The sequence below is a fragment of the Pseudophryne corroboree genome, chromosome 1, assembly GCF_028390025.1.
Source record: "Pseudophryne corroboree isolate aPseCor3 chromosome 1, aPseCor3.hap2, whole genome shotgun sequence".
NCBI classification, from domain to species: domain Eukaryota; kingdom Metazoa; phylum Chordata; class Amphibia; order Anura; family Myobatrachidae; genus Pseudophryne; species Pseudophryne corroboree.
The window spans coordinates 182492732-182505645 of NC_086444.1; the positions used below are offsets into that span (position 1 = coordinate 182492732).

A 12914-nucleotide genomic window follows, 5' to 3' on the forward strand; every position below is an offset into this window, starting at 1 on the left:
AGCTTCAGTACCTTCTCTGGAGACAGAAACAGCCATTGACTGTGTGTGTCCAGCAGTGCCCATGTGCACCATGCTCCGAGCAGGGATCAACTTCCAGTTGATGAGCCATCTGTGGGCTTGTAGGAAGTTTACCGTCAGCTCCAGATGACTGAGGAGGACATCGTGGGAGTTTGCCAGGATCAGCAAGTCGTTCAGATACGGCAGGAGCCTTACTCCCTGGCGACAGAGATGAGCCGTCATCAAGGCCATAACCTTGGTGAAGATCTGGGGGCCGTGGCAGTCCAAACGGCAGAGGCTGGAAATGATAGTGAAGTTTACCAATAGCAAACCGCAGATATTGCTGATGCGATATGGCAATAAGTATATGCAGGTAAGCATCTTGTATATCCAGGGATACCATATAATCTCCGGGTTCCACGGACAATACAATTGAGTGTAGTGTTTCCATACGGAACTTGGATACTCTCACAAACTTGTTCAATGATTTGAGGTTGAGTATAGGCCAGAAAGACCCATTGGGTTTCGGAACTAGAAACAGGGTCGAGTAGTATCCTCTGCCTTTCTGGAATAAAGGTACCGGCACCACCACTCCTATGTCCAGGAGGAAACGCACAACCATTTGTAGACCTTGCGCTTGTAACGGATCCGAAGGGATAACTGTTGTGCAGAACTGGCGAGAGGGATGCCTCTTGAAAGAGTCTGTGTACCCGTGAGAGACAACTTCTCGCAACCATGCATCTGAAGTGGTCTTTAACCAGACCTGGGTAAAATTGCTTAAGTCGGCCTCCCACCCTGGGATCCCCCAGGGGAAATCTTGTCCCATCATGCAGCAGGCTTGTCGTGTTTAGAAGCATGCTGATGGGATGTCCAGGATTGTTTAGCCTTGGGCTTTGTGGTTTTGGGAGCACGAGATTGTCTCGGGTATGCCTGACCTTTTGCTTTTTCTTGAGACCGAAAGGAGCGAAAAGTGGTACCTTTTGCCTTCTGTGCAGAAGGATTAATATTTGGAGAAAGGTAGTCTTAGCAGCCGCCAATTCAGACACAATTTTATTAAGGTCTTCCCCAAACAGGATGTCTCCCTTAAAAGGGATTACTTCCAAGGTCTTTTTGGAGTCCAGGTCCACCTTCCATGACCTCAACCACAGAATACAGCAAGCCAGGATGGACGTAGTCGATGCCTTGGCCGCCAACACACCTACCTCAGAGGACGCCTCCTGAATGTAATAGGTGGTGGTGGTCATGTGAGACAGGTACTGTCTGGAAATGTCAGATATATCCTGTGGCAGCTCTTTTTCTTGTGTCTGAACCTATGCTTCAATTCCTTTTTGCAGTCCAAGAGGCTGCTATAGTAAGTCTATGTACAGCACTTGTAAGGGAGTAAGTAGACTTCAGGCATCCTTCCACACGCTTATCTGTTGGTACCTTCAGTGAGGTGACAGGCAGAGTAGACTACACCGTTAGACGGGTGACATGGGATTCCACCGGTGGTGAATTTTCTGAGAGATTAGTGGATTGTGAGGAGGAAGTAACTCGCTTAGATGACCCCGTGACGCGAGTGTGACTTGTGGCAGTTTTATGTCTAACCAAGGAGTGACTCCATTGCTGCAACTGGATAGGCAAATTATCCGCCCAAGGCAGATTTGTCATAGGGACAATATGTGTCTGTAATTGCACAGGTGGTCCCATAGGGGACGTAAGGCATGTCACAAGCGTATTGAGCATAGTTATGAACGTCGCCCAAGGGGGCTCCTGATTGGTTACAGGTGCTATGGACTGACTGGGAGATGTATTGCACTTAGTACACAGACCATCGTACAAAACTTCCCCCTCAGGCAAATCTTTGGCGCATGTGCTGCAGGATGCAGGAGCGTCCTCGGAATTCCCGCCCTTTGTGTTAGACATTATTAGTGTATGCAACCGCAGAGCGTATTAGTACGATACAGCCAGACAGAGTACAATACCTGCGAATAAATTCCCTAGTATGTGACTGCGTACACCGTACACAAACACCAGCAAATATTCCGGTATTATGCGACTGAGCCCGCAGTACATAACACCTGTGAATGTGGTATTAGGTGACTGAGTACACAGTAGAGAACACTTTAATCGGTAAATACTGTGAAGCACTATATATGGACCCTGACGCACCTAGTCCCCTATGGTACAGAATACAGTGATAGATATAGCTGGGATACACTGAAAGTGAAATCCACACAGCAGATACAGGCACACACAGTCACAGTGACAATGCAGATAATTATTTTAGTAATACAATAAAACTGCACTGGACTAGTACATGTATATTATATATAACAATGCACGGTCTGAGACCGGATGTCTATATCAGAATACTCGTACAATATATTCTGGCACAGGTACACTTGTTCTTAACGAACGCTGTCTTAATATCGACATGTAGAATACTTAAGTGCTTGTAATAACACGGCGCTGATGTACAGGCGGGTTTACAAAGGAGACCTTGCCCTGTAGTCCCGGAGACCAGTCGCATCTATTTTAGAAAATGGCACCCAGTGTCTCAGTCAGGGAGTGAGGGAGAGTGCGAGGCAGCTCCAGGGCGGGAATACCAGCAGTAGATGGTGCCCTGGGCCGGGGTAGAGGCTACAGGTCAAGCGCCGGTTCCCCTATTCTGGACGTCACCACCTGGTCCTATGGAGTCTTATTAAAAATTATATTAATATTTCTCTAACGTCCTAGTGGATGCTGGGAACTCCGTAAGGACCATGGGGAATAGCGGGCTCCGAAGGAGGCTGGGCACTCTAGAAAGATTTAGGACTACCTGGTGTGCACTGGCTCCTCCCACTATGACCCTCCTCCAAGCCTCAGTTAGATTGCGTGCCCGGCCGAGGTTGGATGCACACTAGGGGCTCTCCTGAGCCCTTAGAAAGAAAGTATAGTTTTAGGTTTTTTATTTTCAGTGAGACCTGCTGGCAACAGGCTCACTGCAGCGAGGGACTAAGGGGAGAAGAAGCGAACTCGCCTGCTTGCAGCCGGATTGGGCTTCTTAGGCTACTGGACACCATTAGCTCCAGAGGGATCGACCGCAGGCCCAGTCCTTGGTGTTCGGTCCCGGAGCCGCGCCGCCGTCCCCCTTACAGAGCCAGAAGCAAGAAGAGGTCCGGAAAAACGGCGGCAGAAGACATCAGTCTTCACCAAGGTAGCGCACAGCACTGCAGCTGTGCGCCATTGCTCCTCATGCACACTTCACACTCCGGTCACTGAGGGTGCAGGGCGCTTGGGGGTGGGGCGCCCTGAGCTGCAATAAAAAACACCTTGGCTGGCAAAAATACCACAATATATAGCCCTAGAGGCTATATATGTGGTAAATTCCCCTGCCAGAATCCAGAAAAAAGCGGGAGAATAGGCCGCGGGAAAAGGGGCGGAGCTATCTCCTCAGACACACTGCGCCATTTCTCCTTCACAGATCCGCTGGAAGGAAGCTCCGTGGCTCTCCCCTGCAGTCTACACTTCAGAACAGGGTAAAAACAGAGAGGGGGGGCACTAAATTTGGGCGCAATACATATATAATATAAAAAGCAGCTATAGGGGACATAACTCATTTAGTCCCTGCATTATATAGCGCTCTGGTGTGTGCTGGCATACTCTCACTCTGTCCCCCCAAAGGGCTTTTGTGGGTCCTGTCCTCATTCGGAGCATTCCTTGTGTGAGTGCGGGGTGTCGGTACGGCTGTGTCGACATGTTTGATGAGGATAATGATGTGGAGGCGGAGCAGATGCCTTTAGAAGGGATGTCACCCCCTGCGGGGCAGACACCTGAGTGGATGGGCTTATGGAAAGTAATGAGTGCACGTATAGACTCCTTATATAAGAAAATCGACGACATGCCAAATGTGGGACAGCCGACTTCTCAGCTCGTGCCTGCCCAGGCGTCGCATGGGTCGTCAGGGGCTCTAAAACGCCCGCTACCTCAAGCAGACCCAGATGTCGACACTGATACTGACACCAGTGTCGACGACGATGAGTCAAACCTGATGCCCACTAAGGCCATTCACTGTATGATTGAGGCAATGAAAGAGGTGTTAAACATTTCTGATATAACTACTGGTACCACTAAAAAGGGTATTATGTTTGGAGAAAAAAAACTACCCGTAGTTTTTCCCCCATCAGATGAATTAAATGAAGTGTGTGAAGAAGCGTGGGCTTTCCCTGATAAAAAATTGGTAATTCCTAAGAAGGTACTAATGGCGTTCCCTTTCCCGCCAGAGGATAGGTCACGTTGGGAAACACCCCCTAGAGTGGATAAAGCGCTCACACGTTTGTCTAAAAAGGTGGCACTACCGTCTCCGGATGCGGCCGCCCTCAAGGAACCTGCTGATAGAAAGCAGGAGGCGATCCTGAAGTCTGTATATACACACACAGGCATTATACTTAGGCCAGCTATTGCGTCAGCTTGGATGTGCAGTGCTGCCGCTGCTTGGTCAGATAAACTGTCAGAAAATATTGACACATTAGACAGAGACACGATCCTGTTAACCATAGACCATATAAAAGACTCAGTCTTATATATGAGAGATGCACAGAGGGAAATCTGCCGACTGGCATCTAAAGTAAGTGCATTGTCCATTTCTGCTAGGAGAGGCTTATGGACTCGCCAGTGGACAGGAGATGCAGATTCTAAAAAGCACATGGAAGTGTTGCCATATAAGGGTGAGGAATTATTTGGGGATGGTCTCTCGGACCTAGTTTCCACAGCAACGTCTGGGAAGTCAGCATTTTTACCCCATGTCCCCTCACAGCCTAAGAAGGCGCCGTTTTATCAGGTTCAGTCCTTTCGGACCCAGAAAAACAGGCGTGGAAAAGGCGGGTCTTTTCTGTCCAGAGGCAGAGGTAGGGGAAAAAGGCTGCAACAAACAGCAGGTTCCCAGGAGCAAAAGTCCTCCCCCGCTTCTTCTTCCAAGTCCGCCGCATGACGGTGGGGCTCCACAGGCGAAGCCAGGTACGGTGGGGGGTCGCCTCAAACATTTCAGCGATCAGTGGGTTCGCACACAGGTGGATCCCTGGATCCTGCAAATAGTATCTCAGGGGTACAAGCTGGAATTCGAGGTGTCCCCACCCCACCGGTTCCTAAAATCTGCCTTGCCAATTGCTCCCTCAGACAGGGAGGCGGTGCTAACGGCAATTCACAAGCTGTATTCTCAGCAGGTGATAATCAAGGTACCCCTACTTCAACAAGGCCGGGGTTATTATTCCACACTATTTGTGGTACCGAAACCGGACGGTTCGGTGAGACCCATTCTAAATTTGAAATCCTTGAACACATACATAAAGAAATTCAAGTTCAAGATGGAATCGCTCAGGGCGGTTATTGCAAGCCTGGACGAGGGGGATTACATGGTATCCCTGGACATCAAGGATGCTTACTTGCATGTCCCCATTTACCATCCTCACCAGGAGTACCTCAGATTTGTGGTACAGGATTGCCATTACCAATTCCAGACGCTGCCGTTTGGACTGTCCACGGCACCGAGGGTATTTACCAAGGTTATGGCGGAAATGATGATACTCCTTCGAAGAAAGGGAGTTTTAATTATCCCGTACTTGGACGATCTCCTAATAAAAGCGAGGTCCAAGGAACAGTTGTTGGTGGGAGTAGCAATATCCCAGGATGTGCTGCACCAGCACGGCTGGATTCTGAATATCCCAAAGTCACAGCTGGTTCCGACAACACGGCTACTGTTCCTGGGTATGATTCTGGATACAGTCCAGAAAAAAGTGTTTCTCCCGGAGGAGAAAGCCAGGGAGTTGTCATCTCTAGTCAGAGACCTCCTGAAACCAAAACAGGTATCAGTGCATCACTGCACGCGGGTCCTGGGAAAGATGGTGGCTTCTTACGAAGCAATTCCCTTCGGCAGGTTCCATGCCAGAATCTTTCAGTGGGACCTGTTGGACCAGTGGTCCGGATCGCATCTTCAGATGCATCGCTTGATAACCCTGTCTCCAAGAACCAGGGTGTCGCTACTGTGGTGGCTGCAGAGTGCCCATCTTCTAGAGGGCCGCAGGTTCGGCATACAGGACTGGGTCCTGGTGACCACGGATGCCAGCCTTCGAGGCTGGGGGGCAGTCACACAGGGAAGAAACTTCCAAGGACTATGGTCGAGTCAGGAGACTTCCCTTCACATAAATATTCTGGAACTAAGGGCCATCTACAATGCCCTAAGTCAAGCAAAATCCCTGCTCCTACACCAGCCGGTGCTGATCCAGTCAGACAACATCACGGCAGTCGCCCATGTAAATCGACAGGGCGGCACAAGAAGCAGGATGGCGATGGCGGAAGCCACAAGAATTCTCCGATGGGCGGAAAATCATGTACTAGCACTGTCAGCAGTGTTCATTCCGGGAGTGGACAACTGGGAAGCAGACTTCCTCAGCAGACACGACCTCCACCCGGGAGAGTGGGGACTTCATCCAGAAGTCTTCCAGATGCTGGTAAACCGTTGGGAAAAACCACAGGTGGACATGATGGCGTCCCGCCTCAACAAAAAGTTAAAAAGATATTGCGCCAGGTCAAGGGACCCTCAGGCGATAGCTGTGGACGCTCTAGTGACACCGTGGGTGTACCAGTCGGTTTATGTGTTCCCTCCTCTGCCTCTCATACCAAAGGTATTGAGAATAATAAGAAAGCGAGGAGTAAACACCATTCTCGTGGTTCCGGATTGGCCAAGACGAGCGTGGTACCCGGAACTTCAAGAGATGCTCTCAGAGGACCCGTGGCCTCTACCGCTCAGACAGGACCTGCTACAACAGGGGCCCTGTCTGTTCCAAGACTTACCGCGGCTGCGTTTGACGGCATGGCGGTTGAACACCGGATCCTAAAGGAAAAGGGTATTCCGGAAGAAGTCATTCCTACGCTTATTAAGGCCAGGAAAGATGTTACGGCAAAACATTATCACCGCATATGGCGGAAATATGTTGCATGGTGCGAGGCCAAAAAGGCCCCAACGGAGGAATTTCAACTAGGTCGATTTCTGCATTTCCTGCAAGCAGGAGTGAATATGGGCCTAAAACTAGGCTCCATTAAAGTACAGATCTCGGCTCTGTCGATTTTCTTTCAAAAAGAACTAGCTTCAGTACCTGAAGTTCAGACATTTGTGAAAGGAGTGCTGCATATTCAGCCCCCATTTGTGCCTCCTGTGGCACCTTGGGATCTCAACGTGATGTTGAGTTTCTTAAAATCACATTGGTTTGAGCCACTAAAAACCGTGGATCTGAAATATCTCACGTGGAAAGTGGTCATGTTATTGGCCCTGGCTTCAGCCAGGCGAGTGTCAGAATTGGCGGCTTTATCATGTAAAAGCCCTTATCTGATTTTCCATATGGATAGGGCAGAATTGAGGACTCGTCCCCAGTTTCTCCCTAAGGTGGTGTCAGCGTTTCACCTGAACCAGCCTATTGTGGTGCCTGCGGCTACTAAGGATTTGGAGGACTCCAAGTTGCTAGACGTTGTCAGGGCCCTGAAAATATATGTTTCCAGGACGGCTGGAGTCAGAAAATCTGACTCGCTGTTTATCCTGTATGCACCCAACAAGCTGGGTGCTCTTGCTTCTAAGCAGTCTATTGCTCGCTGGATTTGTAGTACAATTCAGCTTGCACATTCTGTGGCAGGCATGCCACAGCCAAAATCTGTAAATGCCCATTCCACAAGGAAGGTGGGCTCATCTTGGGCGGCTGCCCGAGGGGTCTCGGCTTTACAACTTTGCCGAGCAGCTACTTGGTCAGGGGCAATTTGCTAAATTCTACAAATTTGATACCCTGGCTGAGGAGGACCTGGAGTTCTCTCATTCGGTGCTACAGAGTCATCTGCACTCTCCCGCCCGTTTGGGAGCTTTGGTATAATCCCCATGGTCCTTACGGAGTTCCCAGCATCCACTAGGACGTTAGAGAAAATAAGAATTTACTCACCGGTAATTCTATTTCTCGTAGTCCGTAGTGGATGCTGGGCGCCCATCCCAAGTGCGGATTGTCTGCAATACTTGTAAATAGTAATTGTTAACTAAAGGGTTATTGTTGAGCCATCTGTTGAGAGGCTCAGTTTTCATACTGTCAAACTGGATATAGTATCACGAGTTGTACGGTGTGATTGGTGTGGCTGGTAAGAGTCTTACCCGGGATTCTAAATCCTTCCTTATTATGTCTGCTCGTCCGGGCACGGTGTCCTAACTGAGGCTTGGAGGAGGGTCATAGTGGGAGGAGCCAGTGCACACCAGGTAGTCCTAAATCTTTCTAGAGTGTCCAGCCTCCTTCGGAGCCCGCTATTCCCCATGGTCCTTACGGAGTTCCCAGCATCCACTACGGACTACGAGAAATAGAATTACCGGTGAGTAAATTCTTATTATCCGACCTGTATTCCTAAACCCTGGTGGATATAGTGGGGTCCCTGCTCGGTTACAGTGTCCATACCAGCTTCGCAGTCCATCTCCCTAGACTGCGACAGGAACGCTTACCTCCTCCCCGTAGCATCCACGTGAACCAGGAGAGCGTCTGCGACCGTGTGCCTAGAGCCGGAGTGTCTCCGCCGCAAGTACCCGGGAAAACAGGCAGCGGGAGTATGCAACGCCGCTTGAGAGGTGATGAAGCTACAGCGCTGAAGTGTCACCATGACATACAGTGCTGACATTCCAGTTTTGAAGAAATTTTCTGTCAGAAAAAGCATTTTCAGGGCTGCCCAGTGCAGCCCTCCTGTTAGTGACTGCTTCTACAGGCACCAACTCAAAACTGAGCTCACAGTGCCTGGAGGCGGGGTTATAGAGGAGGCCCCACAATGCATCCTGTTACAGCCTAAAGCTTTAGCCTGTTGGTGCCTCCCTGGATCAAGATCCACTCTATACCCGATGTTTCCCTGTGGAAACCAATGTACCCTGCTGCAGAAATGTTTATTGTTTTCACATTTGACTTACAGTATCTAAAAATAGGCGAAAGAGTGAATAACTCACTAGAAGAAGAAATAAAATCACTGCAGTCAAACGCTACCTACCCTCGCAACGTCAGCGGGGGATACTGGCTCTGAAGGGTTCGGCAAACATTCACCTAGCGGCAGACGTACGTACTACAAGCGCCTCATCTTCTGCATATACAGTATAATATGCTACTTCATGACCTATTTACACTTTACTGGTGTAAGTGCCATATTTACTGTTTGTGCTTTAGTAGGTTCTCATGATCATAAGTGCTTACCCAACTTACAGCCCCAGAGCCATAACTAGAAATTTTAAAACCTGGGGCAATAAGGATATTTGACCCCACCTCATCTCCCCCAATTAACCTAGAATATTAACCTCCCCCTAATGATTTGCACCTTGAGCAGCTGCCCCTACTCACAATCCTAGTTACTGCCGTGTACAGGGCATTTAGAACTGACATATCACACTGTGGAGCAGATGTATTAAGCCTGGAGAAGTGATAAAGCAGTTATAAATGCAAGGTGATAATGCACCAGCCAATCAGATCCAATATGTAAATTGACAGTTATGAGCTGATTGGCTGGTGCGTTATCACCTTGCATTTATCACTGCTTTATCACTTATTTATGCCTTCTCCGGGCTTAATACATCTGCCCCTATATACCATAACATAAACCTAAGATGGATATGATCATTGTGTTGTACTGTACCTTGGTCATGAATTCTTATACTATGATTATATTCTACCAATTTAATATATTTTTGACTTTTATTTTTTGTTTACACAGCAGTAGCTCTATTCCATTTGATACTGTTCCTGTTGCTGAATTAACGACTGATGACTATAATGGTTCAACTGATGATGACCGTAAAATCTCAGAGGTCACAAAGGAGACTGGTATGAAACAAACCCTCAATGATTGTGAAAAAAAAATGTATATTTTGCAAAAAAGGAACCTGCAACGTTAAGTAGGTTCTCTATACTCACCAAACTTATCTAGGCGATAGTGAATGGTATTTGCATACAAATAGTCTAATCTATTAGAAAATGTATATACACAAAGCAGCAATTCAGTCTAGCTGTGTCTGTGTTCACACAGCTCAATTGGTAGCAGCTGACTTCAGTTGCACCAAAAAAACAATATTTTACTTGTGACTTTTATGCACTATAAATACAGGTGCATGCACCTGTATTTATAGCGCATAAAAGTCACAAGTAAAATAAGGTTCTCTATACTGTTACTGTTGTAAAAGGTCATCAGCTATATGTTTTGTAAATATCCAATTCACTGATCTAGATGCCAAGCTCTGAAGGCTAAATGTAACATAAACATATTAAATTAATAAGAGTACAGTATGGAATAAAACATAAAGGTGATCTTGGCATCAAAGCTGAATAAAAAATAAATAGAACCAAAATCAGTAGATCTATAAAGGAATTTACAACTGTTACCTGTAACGTTATCTGGACATCCCCCGCACCAACAAATGTAAACATATTGGTCTTGCAGTGAAGCTGAACATTGTTTGTACTGTATGAGGTGGAATAAGCTACTCCCTTTTGAACATATCTACCTAAGTCTATGTCGACAGTTTAATGGTCGACCTCTTGACCACATTGACTGTGGACCATCTGGTGTCCGACCTAATGACTACTGTACATGATCTATGTACTGTCTATCTTTCAATCAATCCACATTTGGTTGTCCAGGACCAAATCAAGTTATTTATGATCAGTGTGATAGGCAAAGCCAGTGCTTGTGGCTGCTAATCATATAATGTGAACAACAGGAGCACAACCCTGTCCACCACCAGATTAACTGAACTTTAGGTTGTTTGGTTAGAATAAATTACATAATTTAATAGTATCTGTTGAATTTCTAAATAAGAAACTTTTGGCCTAGGGGTGCCATGAAAATAATGATACTTTAGGACAAATCTGTAACTAGACACTTTGGTGCCTTGTTCCCTAAAGATCACTGGTGATCCCCTTCCCCGTATTTTAAGGAGATGTAGCAGGGGCATGGCCTCACTGAAGTACCAATTCACATTACACCGCAGAATGCTTTCCGTTATTCACACTACACCACACATTAATACCCCTTATACACGTTAGGTCACACAGTAGAGCCCATTATACACATTATGCCACACAGTAGTAGTGACCCTTACACATTATGCCCATACAGTAATCATGACCATTAGACATTATGCCCATACATTTGTAGTGCCACTTACACATTATGCCCCCTTTGAAGACTGTTTCCCTCCTGTACCTTGTTAAAACCCTTGATCTTTTTCCCTTCTCTGCTCCAAACTATATATATTAAACTCTTGCCCTTCTTTGTACAGTCTCTAATGTATTAATATACTTCTGGAGATATGGCCTCCAGAACTGAACACAGTGCTCTAGGTGAGGCTGTACCAATGACCTATACAGTGTCATTATGACTTCTTTCTTTCTGCTACTCAAGGGCATAGCTACCATAGGTGCAAGGAGTGCAGCTGCTATGGGGCCCAGAGTTGAGAGGGGCCCACCTTCCTTGTTATAGTTAAATGTGTTATATACATTTCTCACCATTGGGTGGTACATAGAGGCCCTTACAAAAGTTTGCCTTGGGGCCTACAATATATCTAGGTGTGCCCCTGACCCTGTTTATCGTAATGTGGTATAAAAATAATTGGAGTGCATTACAGTGTTACATAATATGAACTGGGGCACTGTAATGTGGTGTAATATGAACTGGGGACACTGAATGTCATAATTGGAATTAGAGATACCAAGTGACATAATAATGGGGAAGAAGTATTAAGCCTGGAGAAGTGATAAAGCAGTGAAAAAGCTTCTCCTGTCTATATACCCCAAAAAAATTCTCCACCATTGACAGTGTTATATCCTCTTTTATTTGGGGTGGCAAAGCGTCTAGGGTAGCCATAAAAGCCTTGGTCAAGTCCAAGTTAGATGAAGGGTTGCGTCTTTCCAGTATGCGAGTATATTATTTGGCCTCTCAACTGGTCCACCTTTCTGGTTGGCTCCTGGGTACAGGTGGGGATACATTGTTGGGATTCTATGCTGAGTAGGTGGAGTCTCCTCTCTCATTCCTTCAATTTCTGCTATCTGGCTCTATTCTCTCTGGCCTCCCTCCTATTCTAAGACAGGCTCTCTTGTTGTGGCGTCTAACACACACTTTTTTGACTGGCATGACAATGATGCAGATACACCCCTGTGGTTTAATGCTTCTTATAAAGAACTGCTTCCTTTATCCCCGGATAATTTATGGTTGAAGGTGGGAATTACAACAATTTCTCAGCTCTATGACAATGGTCATCTCAAATCATTTGAGCAGATACGCTGTGACTATGATGTTGCTAATTCTGCCTTCTTCTGATATCTTCAGCTGCGCCATGCACTGTAGGCGCAATTCGGTAAAGCCTCCCTAGTTATTTTTTTGTGTCTCCAGTCAAAAAACTGCTTCTTATGTTGGGCCCAAGGGGACACATATCTACGATTTATGCCGCAGTGAATGAGCATGTCAATTCACATTTATTTGACCTCTTAAAACTTAAATAGGAGAGTGATCTCGGTGACCTCTCTAATGAACAATGGACGCAAATTTTAGGCTCCATCCGGTATACTACCCCATGTGTTAGATATCAGCAGGTATTCTTTTATATCTTGCATAGAGTATATCGTACTCCAGTAATGCTCCATAGAGCACACCTCCGGTCTAGTACCTGCTGCCCAAAGTACGATGAAGAAGGGGCTGATTTTTGGCATCTACTGTGGTCTTGCCCAAAGATAGTACCGTTTTGGGTTGCAGTTTGGAATGATATTACCCTTACAGAACCATCTCTGCCTATGTTATACCCTAGACTGTGTCTGTTTGGGCTAGATATCGAAGAGACGCATTCCCTGGTCTTATACCGATACGTCCTATGCTTAACTACCTTGGCAAAGGTATTAATAGCCAGAAAATGG

General features: G+C 46.7%; 1 protein-coding gene across 7 annotated transcripts in view; it reads left to right on the forward strand.

Annotated features, from left to right (window-relative positions):
* The window catches only part of XRCC4 (X-ray repair cross complementing 4), a 717473-nt gene that overhangs the window by 437916 nt on the left and 266643 nt on the right, over nucleotides 1-12914 (forward strand). For all 7 annotated transcript variants that reach the window (XM_063963945.1, XM_063963947.1, XM_063963946.1 and 4 more), the window contains exon 6: nucleotides 9724-9833. In XM_063963945.1, coding sequence (XP_063820015.1) covers nucleotides 9724-9833 — 110 coding nt within the window. The remainder of the gene's footprint in view (nucleotides 1-9723; nucleotides 9834-12914) is intronic.